Source organism: Rhyacophila brunnea, unplaced genomic scaffold, assembly GCF_057557595.1.
Source record: "Rhyacophila brunnea isolate RB1 unplaced genomic scaffold, BYU_Rbru_1.0 scaffold_20, whole genome shotgun sequence".
In the NCBI taxonomy this organism is placed as follows: Eukaryota; Metazoa; Arthropoda; class Insecta; order Trichoptera; family Rhyacophilidae; genus Rhyacophila; species Rhyacophila brunnea.
In genome coordinates, this window is record NW_028232860.1 from 336,396 (window position 1) to 354,579 (window position 18,184).

General features: G+C 33.6%; 2 protein-coding genes across 3 annotated transcripts in view; both read right to left on the bottom strand.

The window, feature by feature from the left end:
• Positions 1–684: 684 nt before the first annotated feature.
• LOC147071029 (uncharacterized) lies at positions 685–2,923 on the bottom strand. The gene is made up of 2 exons (XM_085948439.1): positions 2,690–2,923; positions 685–2,606 (listed from the first exon to the last, which is right to left on the bottom strand). The coding sequence occupies exons 1-2, from the start codon at positions 2,831–2,833 to the stop codon at positions 2,448–2,450; spliced, it is 303 nt and encodes a 100-aa protein (XP_085804565.1). The 5' UTR covers positions 2,834–2,923; the 3' UTR covers positions 685–2,447.
• An 11,368-nt stretch (positions 2,924–14,291) lies between these two features.
• Positions 14,292–18,184, bottom strand: part of alpha-Man-IIa (alpha-mannosidase 2) — a 29,408-nt gene continuing 25,515 nt past the window's right edge. For both annotated transcript variants that reach the window (XM_085948407.1, XM_085948406.1), the window contains exons 18-23: positions 17,858–18,010; positions 17,121–17,246; positions 16,630–16,745; positions 15,959–16,073; positions 15,411–15,524; positions 14,292–14,666 (exon numbers count right to left, since the gene is read on the bottom strand). In XM_085948407.1, coding sequence (XP_085804533.1) covers positions 14,517–14,666; positions 15,411–15,524; positions 15,959–16,073; positions 16,630–16,745; positions 17,121–17,246; positions 17,858–18,010 — 774 coding nt within the window. In that variant the 3' untranslated portion in view covers positions 14,292–14,516. The remainder of the gene's footprint in view (positions 14,667–15,410; positions 15,525–15,958; positions 16,074–16,629; positions 16,746–17,120; positions 17,247–17,857; positions 18,011–18,184) is intronic.

The following is an 18,184-nucleotide window of genomic DNA, read 5'->3' on the forward strand; positions in this document are numbered from 1 at the left end:
AACCTAAGTATATAACTGTCTACAAATAAAATTATTTTATAATACATACGTCAAAGTGGACGTTTTATTGTTTAATTAAATCTTCGCCACTGGCAACCACATAATATCGTATTGCATCGATTATAAGACACATTTTTTTCCTATTATAAGAGGCCATCCATGGACTGAAACCGTATGCGATTTAGATCCGTGTGCCATACTAAACTTATGATTTTTGTTCATGAACATATATTTTCACTAAATTTGTAAGTATAATATGGTATAAACGGATACGATCAGATGCTTATAATATACTTTGTGGAAAAATATTTCCATTACCAGAAAAGATTAGCCTAGTATAAGCACACGGTTCGAAACCGCATACGGTTTCAGTCCATGGATGGCCTATAAGTCTTTAAATTTGGGATGCGTCTTAGTCGGCTCGCACATCTAAACTCGTCTCGTTTGCAACATGTCGAATACGTCGATGTGACGTACTTTCACAAAATACGCATTACCAAATGGAGCTTCGCAGACCGCTGGAATGCGACATTATAGTTTGAAAAAATAATCTGGCGATGCTAGCAACAAATTTCACGCGACTCACAGTTCAGACAAAACGAAGTGTCAGACTCTGACAGTGATATTAGACGTATATAAATAATATACAACTTTTTATTGTAATAATGTATGACATTCATCTTTGTAATAAAACTATTTATTTTAATTTTAAAATTGGTATTTCAAAATAAGGGTACATCTTATCTTCAGGGGGATATAATAATTGATGCAATACGCTGTAAGATTATGGGTACATAAATGAAAATATTATCTCTTAGATAAATGTATAGCAAATCCAAGTGTTCCTCAATATTCAGATACTGACTCCCAGTAACCATTTTAAATCCCTTAATAATTTGTAATCTGGATGTGGAAAGGTTTCTATCTGAGCCAACGATTTATGTTATTATACACATATGTAACAGTCTCGTAATGAAATCATGTTTTTTTCTTATAGGTATTGAAGAAATGATTTAATAATACTTTCATACAAGAATTACATAATTATTGTAATAATTTAATTGTTTCTTTAATTATTCAATTAGCTGATTTGTTACTGTGCTGTTATCACAGAACAAATATTATTAAAATAATAATAATAATTTCAAGTGTATAAGTGTACCATTTCAGTACCATTGATTGAAAGTAAAACAATTGAAATGATAATACAAAATCATTTTTTTTTGGTAAAGATACAGTTAGAGTCAAAGAAACCTATCAATTTTGAGTTACGTATGGTACTTGACATTAAATGACATGTTGGTACTTAAGTGACAAAGAAACTTATCAAAAAATTCAATGGATAAAAGATAAGTTAATAAATATCTTCTGCAAACACTTTCTTGTAAATGTCTGTGGAATATAAATTTACTTCTGTTTGGGGTCTCCTGTAAAGTAGAGAAAAATGAAATACGTTTCTTTGACTCTAAGGGGCCGAATTATGGGTTGTTTTTCAAGTTTTTTGACGATGTGGAGTACCGTATCTTTACCTTTTTTTATCTTTCCACATAATATAATATGTTGAAAATTTTTCATATACATAGGTAATAGAAAAAAAACAGTCGCGGCCATATAGTTTGGGAAACACTTCTCACAATTTTTCGAATGATGCTAATTAATGTGATTTTCTGCGCAATGAACAATCCCATAATCTATAATCCATTAATACCACCCCAAATAATAGCTGTAACTAAAAATCCACTAACAGGACACATTGGTCAGTGTGCTTATTCCGTTGTATTTTTATTTCAAGTATATAATAAGACTTTTTACAACATTATAGCGCCTGTACACGTGCATAGATTTATTGGCGCCAATAGTGTGTAAATTAATCTATCGCGATAATAACTGTTTACATGCAAGACTGCTCTGTCTCGTCAATCTCATTTTCTAAATCTATGCGGGACGCGTTGTTGTCATAGTATGGTGCTATTTAATAGGTTGTGAAAATTGGTAAACGTCAAAATGCTCTGCGTGGTATATTTCGTATTTTTTCCGACAGGTTCACCATTATCATTCTACTGCACATGCGCATATGTCATGCAAGTTGCAACTGTCACGTGAAAATTCAGAAGCCGCTAAACTTTTCTGGTGCATGCATACAGTCTTGCAACAAGCACGATTGCATTGTTCGTTATCATCGCGACTACTGCCGCCAGTAAATCCATGCATGTGTAAACGGGCTATTATGCATAAAAAATATGAACAATATACCAGTGCGTCTTATTTATTTGTCCAATTTCAGTAGTACAGTACTACTTGTGAATGATTATAAAAAAATTACGACTCAGCCGGGTTACACTGTATATTTCCTTTCTTTTTTATACGTCTATATTCGGAGGTTTTAAAGTATTTACAAGCAAGGATAGTTAAATAATTTAACACGATATATTTCGAGGATACGAAGACTAATTGCGTTTCTTTTTCTTGACGGTGTGCCTCGTTTCCCTCGGTTCGTTCAGACGTCTCCGAACGCGTTCTATCTGCAGCATAAGTTTATGCTGACCTTCCAGTCGCTGCAGGCAGTTGCTGCAGATCGTTTTCGGCAAAGGGTCGGAATGTGAAACCTGGAATAAAATAAACAAACACGCTGTCAGCTAATCCGCTTTATAATGTCATTTTGACATATCCGAATGATGAAAATACGCACATTGACAGGTAGATATCTATTAATTTTCTCTGAGAGGTCTAGCCGCCGTCCTTCCGTCCCGTATATGTGGATTACGACTCTGTGCATTTCGGAGCACAGTCTGCATATAAATCCAGTGAGCATTGCTCTGTCGATGCTGCCCATTTTGATTGTTAATAAATTTAGAAATTGACAAAAGAAAAACTCTAGAAGAGATCGACAAACACCCGACACTCTCTTGCACAATCATAACACAACGAATGTTGTCAACATGAAAACAACCATAGACTAATATAAAACTACCATAAATATTTTGTAGTATCATGATTCATGACTCTATCAAGAAAAGTCGTTTACCAAGAAGGTTTGTCTCTGCGTTTACCATTTTCATTAATTTTATACAATTACTAACTTCTATTATCAGTGTAAAAATAAAATATCAAAAAAAAAAAAAAACAGATTTTAAAATTTGGAATTTATTTAGGAATTAATTTTATTCATCCTGTTCCACCAAATTTTTCAAAAAAAGTAAATGTAATTAAAAAATCTTTGTGTGCAAGACACGCAAAGTAAAAACAGTGATGATTTTATTTAAATAATATAGGTACCCAGGTACTTAACAATTTGTCAGAATATTTAAAAGGGGGCCTCTACACAGTTTAAACCAGTCATTTAATTTTTAATGCAATAAGATTAAATTTTATACAAATAAAATGGTAAGTAGTTGGAATTTATGGTTATTATTTTATTTTTTATCAGGGGGAGGGTTCAAAATCAATCGCTGCACTGGGCCTTCACGTTCAGAAACCCGCCACTGTTAAAGTAGGTAAGTACCTAGTGAAATGAACAAAAGGGTTTAAGTACTTGATTTTTTAGTTTAACCGGAGATTTCTGTTCTTACTAGAAAAAGGCAAAAATTGAAAGGAACCAAACTTATGAAGTACCTACCTAGCAGCGGCGGCTCCTCTAATACCATGCAAGTGCAACGCACTGCCTGCATTTTTGAAGACATCGCTCAACTTTTCATTGTTATTTATACGTGTATCACTCACTCGCGAAGTAGAACATGTAGCAGTATTATTAACAATTCTCCGTTCATGAGCGCAAAGCGATTGCGTCCAAATAGATTTTCAGTTTGCACAGGATTACAATGAGGTCATTGTATACTGCTTAAACGGTGGCCGAATGTTCCTGTAATGGCGTTTTGTGTAGAATTTTTTACATACTTTTAGATCGGCGCACGAAACGAGGACCCTAGAAACATAAACGCCAATTTCTGTTTTATAACAATGTTGGGGAGTTAATTTTTAATATTTTTACAGCTAACATATTTAATGAATCACCAACATTTTACGAAAATACAAACCTGCCACGTTTATTTCTGAACCACTCAAATTCATTCAAAATAATAAAAAACACATCAGCGGTTATTTATTTGGCTAACGCGCTAAAACATTGTTCGCTCAGAGCGTAAGCCATAAACTGTGACATTTATATTTCTTTATTGATATTAAATCATTCTTGCTGTTCAAATCTTTTTTGAGAAATAGTATAAATAAACAAAGACATATTTAATTTACCTTCTGAGAAGTCGGTAAGAGAACACAGTAGCTTTAGGTGATTGACGTAATCATGAAAAGACGCTTTACGACCTTACGTGGCAAGGACACGTGCTCCTGATGCCGCCAAAAAGTGTGACACGTCGTACCCTTATGGCACAGCCTCAAGGATTCCGTCGCCATGGCCGGCCCTCACTCACCCTGCAGCGGTGCCACAAAAGCGACCTACGTGATGCAGGTCTGACATGGCGGGAGGCGCAAGAGTTGGCGATGGACCAAGGGAAGTGGCGCGAACTTGTGCTTGCCCTATGCTCCAATGCTGGGTAGTGACAGGGTGAAAGAAGAAGATCTTCTCTTTATAGAAGGTAAACCATTGCGCACTACCAGAAAATGCTATTCTGAAGACCACCGGCCACTGCTACCTAGTGGTATCTAGGTAATTATTGTTACCTAAAATTATCACCGTTGGCTCTTATAATATCTTGGCCAGGTTAAGAGTTGGCTGAATGCATCCCGCCATACCCGTGCGGATTCCAAGCTCACTAGCAATACCACCATCGTCGACAACCGTGGCACCCAAGTATTTGAACTTAGACACCAGCTCCATAATATTAAAAATCGAAGTACCAAAATATCTAATATAGTTAACCCATTGATATTTCATTTTAATTGAATACATCAATGCAGCGCTCAAAATGGAAAAAAATTATGAAACGGAGCGCTCTACAATATATTAACATACTTATCAAGTTGTATGAAAATAAGTGTTAGATTTTTTATTATATGGCATATCTAGCTTAAACGGTCAAATTATTTTTTCTATGAGACGGAGCGATAACTTTACTGATTTCACGAACTGGAACGGCGCTCCGGTCATTTCGAACCCTGCATCAATGGTTAAAGATCACTTGTGATCTTCCAGTAAAGACGGAACAAAATAATGTACCTAGTAATTTAGTATTGTTGATACCTTAATAATTGTTGGTGTATTAATTTTCATGTTCCCATCAATATCATCCGTAACTCTGCGGTCTTCATACCCCATCGCACGACGGATGTGATTTTTCATGATGCTGCATATCGTGCGATTGATCTATTTGATGGCACCATAAAGGTTGATTTATTTATTTATAACTATATAATGTTTAAGTGTTAATAAGGCGCGACCCGAGAACTACAAGGTTCTAAGTGTCGATTTTTGGCCAAACTAAAGTAATAATGAGGCAGTCTTCCAAGTCACATTATCTACATACTATATTAATATGGGGTCAATATTTCTTATATTTTTTCATTAAACCCCAATACTACCGAGTTCTATGTGCACTTTACAAAATATCTGTGGTACTACATGGTTCTATCATAATCTAAAAAGATCCGTCGTTCTACAAAGTTCTATGTGTATTGATATTTCGTGGCTGTGAATACATTTGAAGTTGTTAAAATGGTTTAAATTGCAATATGAAGAGTAAAATCTTGTTGTTTTGTATTTTAAATTTATTATTAAGACTTCATGCAGTGTATTTAGCAATAAAGCAGCAATAGCAGCAATAGCAGTATTTACATAAACTACTATAGCTTCGAGATACATAACCTCAAAAAAAATGTTTCGTGATATTTGATATCAACTGTAAATTGTGAACTCACTAATAGATGAATTATAATATTATGAAACGTAAGTAAGATTTAATTATATTATCGTTATTTTTTTAAATTTCGTTACAAACGACGTTACAGTTACATATTCACAAACCGTTAATTTCAATACATACATAATTGATTATTTTAATAATGTGAATGTCGAACGAACATTGTATACTTTATTCTTTAACCTTTTGTTAATAATAATGTCTAAATATTGAGAGTATTTTAAGGCTATTTCATTCATTGATTTAATGTTTTAAGTTTAAAAGTCTTCCTGGAAGTGATATAAATGTTTGAGATGTTTCAAATCTCAGTAGATGAGGAGAAGAAATGGTTATGTTGTATTCTAAAATCCCTAGACCTGAGAATTCCCACACTATAGAGATTTAGTATATTAATTATATCATTTTGATGTTATGATGGATCTGAAAGATATGCCTCTTGCTGGCTTGAAGTGTATTCTAAAACTGAGGCGAATAATTTAATAGAAGAATTTTTACACAACATTGCCTCAGCCATTAGTAACAACAATCTTGTATATACAATTACAATAAATGTATCTGATGTAGATGAAGACAACAAGCCAGTTGAAATTGAACAATAAACATTGGGCTTGTTGCATCAACAATAGTTTTGTATTTTTATTAAATTATATTTTCAACATAATTTTCATTTTAAAATGGTATTAAACAAGTTTTACCGAATTTCCCATTTTCCCAACAATTTCCATACATTTTCTCCGGAAAAAAATATTATATTAGATAACTTTCAAGAATTTTATTTATTTTAAGATGAAAAGTGAAACTATGTGTCCTGAATCACCAGGATTTCCATACAAATTTCAGTTAGAACCTTGTAGTAAAGGCGATTTGTTTGAGTTTCAGGTGGACAAAGTTCTTACTGAATTTATGGTATTTAAAATTAATAGTTACAACATAGCAGTACCATCATTGATATATTCAATCAAAAAAACAATTGAAAACATTCACAATTAACGAAATACAAGCGTTCAAAACTTCAACAGCCCATAACTTTTTTGCTGCAGTTGTCAACTTAGGACCCTGTAGTTCTCGGGTCGCGAAGGTTAAATTCATCATTCTTTTTATTATTTCATTTTAATATTTACATAAAAAACTTAGTTTCTCTTTTTACTGACTGAGCGAGCAGCCTCGGCCATTTGCATTGTGATGATCGTTGTGCAAGGCAGTTCTCGACAAAATTAACGTTACACGAGGCTGCCACGCTCAGCAAGGTCGAGCCACAAGCCGTCAGAGCAATTTAGTTTGGCTTGTCCAGATGGCGCAAATTGACTCGTGTGCATTGCAGGTATATGCGACCTCATTGAGCCGTCCATATGCACTCGCGACATATCACGGCGAGACTTTTTTATCTATTTTTATTTATCTATAATGCGAGCGAGCGTGCCAAAATATTATCGTCCTGAGTGCATGTGGCAATCGCTCCGAGGCCATCTTTGAGCATTAATAAAAACCGACAACGCTTGGATCGACGGCAGCAATTCTTGAGCGAGGCGGCGCATGCGTTTTCCTCGGGCGAGTCTGCTCGTTCAGTCAGTATGCGGCTAATAACTGTAATGTCATAATACTCTTTTCTAATAAATAAATAAGAGGTAATGGGATTGTGATCACCCACGGTGGCCGCGCGGTTTAAGTGTTGGACTATAAAGCCGTGGGTCCCAGGTTCGAATCCTGGGTCTGGCAAGTACACATATTGTTTTTCAATTTGTGTGTGTCAGGGTATGGACCTAATAGGTTGAGCGAGTGGCTAACATGCATTTCTCGTAAAAAACAAAATCTGTCATTACAAACCTCCACTCTGTGGAGGCCCATATGATCCTATCAGGATCGGACATGGTCAAAAAAAAACAAAATGGGATTGTGAATTAAATGATAGTCGTATAAAACATTTTTGTTGTGATTTTATTGATTGTGCTTTGTTATTTTTCTCAACAAAGTGTAATATTATTAATTGCTAACCTGATTAAGTAAAAAATATTTATTTTTCTTTTCACAGAGTTCATAAAATATTATTTTTAACGAACAAATGGTGTAAAGAATTACTGCGGATTCTTGCATGATACATTGAAATAAACATTCAGTTGGAATATACAGTAATTGAAATCAAAATATATTAATATACTATTCGTTGTAGCATTACACATTACACAATATAGTAAATTCATATTCATTTTTTAAACTACTATTTGTGTGGCATTGCCAACGATTATTATTCTTCATTTTGAATAAAATATAACAACACTACACACACGGTGGCCGCGCGGCATAAGCGTTGGACTATAAAGCCGTGGGTCCCAGGTTCGAATCCTGGGTCTGGCAAGTACACATATAGTTTTTCAATTTGTGTGTGTCAGGGTATGGACCTAATAGGTTGAGCAAGTGGCTGACATCCATTTCTCGTAAAAAAAACAAAATCTGTCAATACAAACCTCCACTCTGTGGAGGCCCATATGATCCTATCAGGATCGGACATGGTCGGAAAATAATAACAAGGCGCCTTTTCAAGTTATTTAATTAATGTGTAAAATATAAAACAAAAAATTAATTGTTAGCTCCACATAGATGATAGATTAGTGTTCTTTCCAGCTTGACATAATGGCGGGAATCACAAAATATTGATTTAATTGACATTTTCGTCAAGTCTTTGTTTTGCCATCTATTTTGTGTTTAACTAAATCTCAAAAAGATGTAAAAATATACAATATCTGAAAAAATTATAGTTAGCAGTTGTTATTTTGCTACAGCTGGTAACGCAGGACATAGATTATACAAATTAGTACGGTTGGCCACACTGATCTATATTCTCATAGTGATAAGGTGCCACAAGAGAAGATAACAAATTACTGATATTCTAGATTTAGAATATGAGTGAATGAGTCTCAATCTAGTAGCATTTTATTCCTTTATACAAAGTACGCTGTCGTTTTTTAATAGCCTATTTCTTGCTTCTAAGTGTGTGGCTTGAACATGTGACAGAAGCATTTTTCTATGAGTGTTCATATTCTTGTATTTTTTTTCCTTATGCCGGCGCTCCATTGGCGAGCCAAAAGTCCGAGGACAATAAATCGTCCGATTTGTCTATGCTCTGCTACTGATCAACGAATGAATAAAAAAGCGGAGCTGTCAAAAGTTGCGATTATTGTAATGTCTCCCGATAAACCTAAAATTTTGTGTAATTTATGTAGACTTGCATAAAATAATATTACGGTGAACAAAACACAAATTTTACGTTTTCTTTTATGAATTTCAGAAATACAAATAAAAAAAATAACTGATAAATCTCTCATTTCCTAATGTGTAAATTAACAAGTTAATCAATAAAAATGTTTAAAACAATAAAATTACCGATTTTTTGCGATACGATTGATTGCGTATTAAGGTCAAATCGAATTTACATAGTGATTGACGGATGAATTCTGGCAACTCGGAGAGTAAAATATCAAACATGTTTGAAATCCAACGAGCCTGGTCTGCGGATTTAAAAGTCCGCAGATCTGGGGTGCTCCACGTAAAAAAAAAGTCCGAAGACTGTAAATTGTCTGACTTGGTGTGCCAATGGAGCACAGGCATTGCACATCAGGAGGTTTTACTTTACCGAAAATTTTGCTGTATGCTCTTATAGTTTTCATTAGAAAATGTAGAATAATTCACACAATGACTGGAAAGAACATTAAACTATACAATAGGGACGTAATTATTCCTTCAAAGATTAGAACAACCCAGTGTTGCCATTTTTTGAATGCTGACTAAGTATATTGATAATTTAAAATTATACTACTATGTATAACTAACTATTGTACATTTTAAGTGGAATCAAAATTACACAATCAAACAATACTATAATTTATTGTAGTATGGTTGGGAACACTGGAATTGTAATTTGTAAAGCTCACTATAATACATTATGTAAATAAATAAATTTATTTGAATTTGAAACAGTGTCGACGTCCACCATTTTTGCTGTGCTATAAATAAAACAATGCCAAATAATTGGAATGTTAAATGAAGGTTATTATAATAATTCATAATTCTAAAGAGTTCATTTTTGCACTTGCAATAACAGCCAAAATGATAGATTTAAAATACAATAAATAAAACATACAAAGCTGCTTAATAATTAAGGTACATTATTATACAATACGGCAACGACTAATTATTATATAAGAAGACTCAGAATTTGTACAAAATACAAGTGCAACTGTTTAAGAGCGCAATGCAGAACCATCCGTCATAACTAAAATTTCCTTAGCACAAAACACTATGCAGAAACACTAAACGTAGCCTGTCATAGTTATGATCGAGTTGTCTATGGTTCACCAGATCTTAAATAGCTTCGTTCGGTAATACCATATTATATAAAATTTCTCCTTTCCTTAATTTAGGTAAATTATTTTATAATTGTTAAACGATGAAAATAATATGACAACTGCACTTTATAAATACAATAACTATAAATACACAATTCATATTTAATTATAATACTTTTAAGTATCCGTTATCAGTCATTATACGTGATTTCACAGGCCACGTAAGATATTTTTTTGACATGGGACACTAGTGTCAAGCGCCGAACGAAATCATTCATCGATCTTCAAATATCAATCTTCATATTTCTTTGGGCTGAAGTACAATTAGTAATACTAACAATGAATATTCCACGGACACGGATTTTTAAATGAATTTGTGTGTATGTACTGTTATATAGACACGTGATTTTATTTTGACATCTGTCAGTGGTAAAGTGCACTGCCTACTTGACCTAGTTTTTTCCGTAAAAATTACCTAAAAATGACAGTTCGTTATTGTATGGATACAGAAGGCGATGTGTTCAAAACTCTTTAATCCAGGGGTTCTTAACCGCGTGCGCACAAGAGCCCGTGGAGCCATTTTCGTGCGCCTCTGGCAAAGTATCAAACAACGAAAAAAAAAAATTTGATTAAATTGTTTATTGAAGTTTTTGTTATTTTTCGAATAATCGTGAATTCTTCATGTATGTATTTTATGAATTATCATTGTATTATTCACCAAGAAGCATTATGTGCCAAATATTATCCATTGAACATGTCATGAATGTCGTTCTGAAAATAATCAACAAATTTGAACTAATTCTTTATCACACAGAATATTTAAAGCGCTTGTGGAAAAGGATAATTCCTCACAAGCTGACATAGCATAAGCATACAGATATATAAGATGGTTAAGTAAGGGTAAATCTCTTTGTCGATTTTTTGTCTTCTGTAAGAGACTAACAATACACTAATGGCCAAACATTCGAACAATTAGATAACCATCATTGGCTGATGGACTTGGCGTTTTTGACTGATATTTATTTGTCTATATATAAATATTGAACTTCAGAGAAAAAATAAAGATATACTTAGCAGAAATGATTAGTTTTATAAAAGATTTCAAAGCTAAAATACAATTTGGATAAATATTTTTTAGAAAAATTCTCTTATACATTTTCCAAGGATGAAAAAAATGGCTGAAAAAATATTTTTAAAATAAAATTATTTATTGTTCATATTACTACTCATCAGACGCTTTAAGAGTAATTCGAAAACAGATTCCAGCAATTTTCCATTATCGAACCGATGGCTACATTTTTTTAAATCATTTCAATACAGACATAGACATTACTAAAATTGCTGTAAATAAATGTATGATCTACCGATATAATAAATGTAACAGAACACTTAAATGTTGTTTTTTTAGATATGCGATGTCCGCCCGCCACTATTATCACAAATCTCAAATGCGTCCGCTACCGCAAAAAAGTTAAGAATTCCTGCTTTAATCTATAGTTACCATATGGTTTTGTGCATTGGGCTCCAAAATGAAAATGTACCAGAGACAAATAATATTATTTAAATTAAAGATTTATCGATGAAAACACCAATTGCAAAAATCAATTTATCAACTTCAGCATTGCAAAATGCACAATATTAAAAAAAACATGATATCTTAGACATCTGATATGTTGTAATGATTGCTATTATATTAGTAATACAAAGTTTTCTCTGGTGATCACAAATCATCCAATAACAAATTATGTATTGTACACAACTTACATAACTTTAAGATAAATTATGATTTGCTTCCGAGTATATGACACAATTTCAGAGTCTCTTATATAAAGTAGTCATTAAAATTCAAATAATCTCATAACGGGCTCGCACATACAAACTCAACACAACGCAACTTTACATCTTTATTATTCATTAATTTAGTCAACATTCACAAAACACACGTAACTTAATGCACTGATACACAAACTAAGTTGACTCAACACTGTTGATTTAGTTTGAGCACATATACGATTGAGGGGCCTATAAACAGCAATGGCAGTTTCCTTTTTCATGAAATGTTGACATATCATTAAAAATGTCTTAATCTTTCTTATAGGTATAATTTTTCTGAAAAAGTATTTTTAAATGCTGTTTGAATACTGATAATCTATAACATTTTATAGTTTTTTTTTTCAGAAATTATATCTATAAGAATGAAATAATACATTTTTAATGACTCGCCGTTTATATTTCTAGAGACCTCAATTATAATAGAGGCGACGGCGCATGCTTGTTGATTTCGACTGAAGCATTATCGCCATTGATTCGAGAAATTTTAGAAATGGAGGATGAGATCAGATGGGGAAGAAAACAAAGAAAATTCTGGAATACATGCGTGGAAAGGAGAGACAAAACCAAAATCCCACACGTCGTGTTGCACGGAAGACCCCATGGCTGTCCCGGGAGACCTTCCAAAAGATGGAGAGATAACTAGGACTCAACATCGCAAAAAAATTATAGAATCCAAATAAAAACAGACTTAATGGTCCACGAGTATAAGAAAATTTCTCATTTGGCAAAACCTCTGCTTTTTTTATCTTATCATATTTTGTTCAGTGATGTTAAGCCAATTTAAATGTTTGACTGTGCGGATTAAATTACGTCTGTTCTGCTGGCTTTTCCAAGTTCAAATCAAGTTAAAGTTTCGTCAATTATGTGTCCGCATCACTGTCCCGCCAAAGTTACCAGCAACAAGCAACAGACAATATAATTATCCACACATTTTATAAATGAACACAAAGTTATCATTTATATATTGCTTCATGTTGGCAACACTTGTAAAACAAGCTATAAATATCATTTTAAATAGTAATCGTTGTAATAATGATTTGTATTTATTTCTTAAATAACGGAAGACAAATAATACTCATAATTTATGCAAAAAGTCTTCAACAAGACTATACTTAATTAGATTCTATTTATAATTGTAGATCGGTTGTTAACTATGTACATATTGCCAGTTGCGAGTTGCATGCATTTTATTGCCTCTGTACAAGAGCACTTCAAGATATAAATGTTTTCAGACAAGGAAACATCTCGGCAATGTAATTGTTTTCTGTATTCAAAAAACCGTATTATGTGATTGGACTATCACCGTGTGTTCTTTCTCTTTCTTTGTTCTGAGCAACGTCCGCTGACAACTAAACCGAACCCTTTTTGACACACTTAAAGTGGTGTTCGCATTCATACACCCAACTGTATATTGTACTATATTATGTCAAGAGAATGGCATCTGCAAAAGGCTCAGAACAATCGAAGTAAGGAAAAAAAATACACGGCGGTAAACCAAAAACATAACAAGCAACGATGGAAATTTCTAGATATATATTGTAAAGAGTTTGGGACAATTTATGCTGTGGCCTAATTTAATAAAAGCAATTCAACACTTCACAGGGATTTAATTTAGTTGTTTTCTCATACAAGACATATCTTTCTTTGACAGCGAGTAGTTAGTTAATTTTATTGTAGACTAGATACTATTATTGCATATCAAACTAAGTGATTATAATATGTAACATAACGCTCGTGCAAATGTTACACTGCAGCTCGCCAATGCTGTATTTAAACATTGTCAAGATGTCAAGCCGGTACAGATGAATGCTGTAATCTCTGACCGGCTTAATATACTTAATTAAAAACAGACAATTTTAGAATTACCATTTTTAAATTAGGACTACAGCATACCTATGGGTTATACATAAACGTAATTATGTTCTGCTTGTCATTGACAAAGGTTACAATAGGTGGGGTATCATTTTTAAATTGTGACATATCGTAATCGTAAAAATTTAAATAAAACCTAGAGCAGTAAGAATTATTTACAAATAAGCCTCATTCATTTCCTTCACATCGCATGGGTATACTTTATATAATTTTATTACTTGACAAATTGTCTATGTCCAAATTTACATACTCACGGTAAAAAGTTTTTCGTATCGCCCGCCTGGCTATTTGATTACTTAAATATGATTTTTTTTTGTAGATAATTTGATTGATTTAAATAAACAAATTTATAATTAAAAAAGTATAAAAATTATCATAAATTGAATTTTATAATTTTCATTTAGCAGCCAAAGTCAATGTTTGTCTATGACAATTCGAGAGCTTAATAATATCCTTGAAATTAAAGTTTACAGATTTCTAACTAACCCAATAAATCACAAATTAATTGACACCATCGTAATATCTCAAATCATACATATTACAAATAGGTATGACTATATCTGAAGAATAAAATTGCCTAAGGAGGTTGTAATTCTATCTACCGATAAATAAAATAGGAGTTTATTTCCATTGGGCATAGAGTGAGAGCCGCAACGGTGTCTATGGCCGGTCCAATATGAAGGAAAGACAGCGAAGAGTTGTGCATCTCGTCGATTTCAGATATCGGCACAAGATCTGTCATCTTAACCTGTTAAGAAATGATATTAGTTATTAATTACATTAATTCAACAAAAGAACACATGTATGCGCACAGTTTGACAGGCTCGATACCAAATGTTTATTTAACATTTACCTCAACCTGTTAACTGAATCCGGTGTGGGCATTTCAGATGAGCGCTTATAGCGCTTATGAGGCATGAAATGGGGCTCGGAAGAGTCCCCACTTTGCGAGTGTGGTGCGATTCAGACTACAGACCACACCGTGTAGTCCTGCAACATGTACGACTTCCCTGGAGGAGTTTCAGCCATACATCAGGCCTAACCGGAAGCTAATGCAAGGATTGATGTCATGCCGGTTCTACTGTGACGTGTTATGTGATTTTGTTTTCAAATGTATTCTTTTTAAACCAAATTTTTTGCTTAATATCATGATATGAATATTATATTATATCTTAACCTGTAAAGATTTTTTTTAATTACGAGCCTTTATAAACCATAATAGGTCACAGATGGCATATGGCATATGGCTCGAAGAAGAGACAAATTGATTTATTAGTCCGTTATTATGTATTAGGCATAGCGATGTCTATTAGTTTACGAATATGTATGAATATATTTTGTTAAAAGTTTTTTTGTATTCCAGCACGGATGGATAACATTATTTAAATACAAATGTTTTGGGTCTGGATTAGGCACGAACAAACAGTGACATTTGTATTATAAAAAAATTATTAGACTGTAATCCTTGTAAAATATAATGGTGGTTTGTTACCTGTCCGTCGCTCAGCGTGAATGTCTTCATTTGGTCTTCATCACTAAAACACAAATCTAAGTTTTGCCGGTGGAGAATGATACCTCTGCCACGCTTTGTTTTACCACCGGGTAGCTGCAAAATAGAAATTCATTTCACACAGGAGTCAAGACTCAGCAAAAGAAGAAACAATCTAATGCACCCGGTGCGGATGGGTGGTTACAAGTCCCGTCGAGCATCATATTTTTTCAAATATGATTTTTTCTAGTGGGTATAATATTATACTTGAGGTGTTTTCAAGTTACGTGTGTTCAACTCAATTATCATTAGAGATAATTGGTATAATTGTGTGAAGGAGATGGGAATTTTTAATGAGAAAATCATGAGATGTGGAGAGCAATTAGAGTTTAAAACGTTTACTATGGTGTTATTGATTCCTGAAACCTACTTTATTCGTACGGCGAAGGATTTTGAAGGAATGCATTCTGTAACTGGTAGTAAATTTAATTACTTATTACAAATAAGTAAATATATATATTATATAGATCAATAATGGTTTTAATTCTTACGGTGGCGATTATTCCATCACGATATGACGCAACATTTATGTCAACACCTGCCTCCATGGACATGGGACTGAAGCCGCCGTGAAGGTTCGTCCCTTGGGGTTCTTCAGGTCCGACTCTGTTAAATAAAAACAATTAATAAACATGTTGTTTCATTTAATTATATTTTATCCAAGACTGAATATAGACAATGCAGTATTCTTCATTGAAGATACATAAAAAGCTTAGCTATTATAAAAATTTGATGAGAGGTATTTGAACAGATGTCTTTCACTTGCCAGGCAAGTGCGTTGACCAATACGTTTCCAAAGACAGTCCAATTAATACTTGGAGAAATCCTGATTCTATCTCTGAATCAAAATTATTAATGTTACCAAGTACTATAATCTTGTTTTTGTACTTTTTCCACAATTAATTTATAATTTCAACACAATTGAAGAAGTCCATATATTATCATGACCCTTTATCAAGTATTGGCAGTGAAAAAAATTATTAATGTTGTGTAACTACTATCTGCAAGGATAGTACTTGAGTCAATGGCTTAATTGATTAAAGCATTCAGTTTTTGGTTTGGTTTTTTAATAACAAGCATCACATGGTATTACTGCATTAACGGTTCGATGAAGCAAAATTTAATATCTTCCGTAGTGACACGGCAATACTAGACCACATACCTGTCCAAATTTCCATCTCCCGAATAGAACAAGGGCACCAGAGGGTTCAGAAGAGACTGAGAGCTTACGTGAGCGCCCAATGACAACTGACCCGAGGGATGGTCCTCCACAATACTCTGCAAAAAAAAAAAAAAAATGTGGAAACACTTTTTTAAAATGGTGTAAACTGCCTTATATATCTTATTTCTTTAAATTATGATGATTATAATAATATGTAGTACTTATACTACATAGTTTGATGAATGGTAGTTAGCCATTCACACAACTCGCTGAGTCCTCGCACCGAATCAAACAAATATTGAACAAAACTAACATCCAGTTTGTGGGATCTGTGATGGCCGCTTTACTAACCAGGGCACCCTGAGTGGGTATTTTTGAAGTCGAAATAGGTACTTTTTAAAAACAATTTTATATATGACATAAACCTATGATTGTATCAGAATATTGAATTAAAATATCTCAGATAAATAAAATTTATGAGCTTGGCTTACTCGACATTTGGCGTTGTTTTTAACTTCCAGCAATATCCTAAATACGTGTCTCGTGGGATGGTTGTCCATAACTCCTTGCCCCATACCACGGTTGTCGTCCTGGTTTAACCTCCTGTCTTGCATAACCTGTTAAAATTAAGGAATGGCACGATTATAAGAAGAAGATTGAAATAATACAATTTCATTTTTGGCGATGTGGTGAGGGTGTGATGAGGAGATGAACTCTGAGAAGTCTGAGGATGATGTAGATTGCATGTTCATTTGCGAGTTTGACAGAAGTGCAGTGATATAGTGATACAATGGTACAATAAAACAGAAAGGTAGGTATTATTGTCCTAGGCACTAAGTTCTCTAGCAAGATACAATGTGGAGTGAGTTTTCGAAGTGAAAAGATCGAGTGAGCTATTTGGAGTGAGTATTCCGAGTGAGACATTTGTTCGATCGTTCTAGCCTTTTTATTCAACCCAACACGGTTAAAATAAAAGCTTACACAAGTATTCCAGGCTTTTGGTCAGAAAACATTTTAATATAATGAGGTGAAAAAGTGCTTACTTGCGCAAGAAGTAATTTGACAGTGTGAATTTTGTATGCAAAAGAATATAATATGTAATGAACAACTTATTTTTTTCCTTTCTCACCGAGTCAGCGTTATTCAAAACTTCTGACTGCCTGTGAATCATTAAATAAATAAATGACAATTAAATAAACGATATTATTAATTTATCAATTTATAGTACCTCCATTTGGCCGGTTGCCAAAGCAGCCATTCCCAGGGAGGTGGATGTAAGGAGTGTTAATCTCGTGCTGTCATCTTCGATGTAAGCGGCCGTAGGAAGAGGATAGAAGTTGGCTTGCAGAGGCAGCTTCGGGAAGCGCTTTCTTCTGATCATCTGAAAGATTAAGATTAAATAATGATATCACAGTATTTGATTATTCTGTTATGTCCTCATGTTCATGGGAGAGATGCACCAAAGCCTCTGTGGTCAACACGTTACTCACTGTTATGATGGCGTGAGTAACTTTCAATTAAATAAAAAGTGACTTATTAGTATGGGTATACTGGG

Excerpts from the sequence above, each read along its gene's own strand:
- LOC147071029 (XM_085948439.1), bottom strand. The coding sequence starts at position 2,833 with ATGGGCAGCATCGACAGAGCAATGCTCACTGGATTTATATGCAGACTG. Across the intron at positions 2,607-2,689 it reads ATAGATATCTACCTGTCAAT|GTTTCACATTCCGACCCTTT; the intron begins GTGCGTATTTTC and ends ATTTTATTCCAG.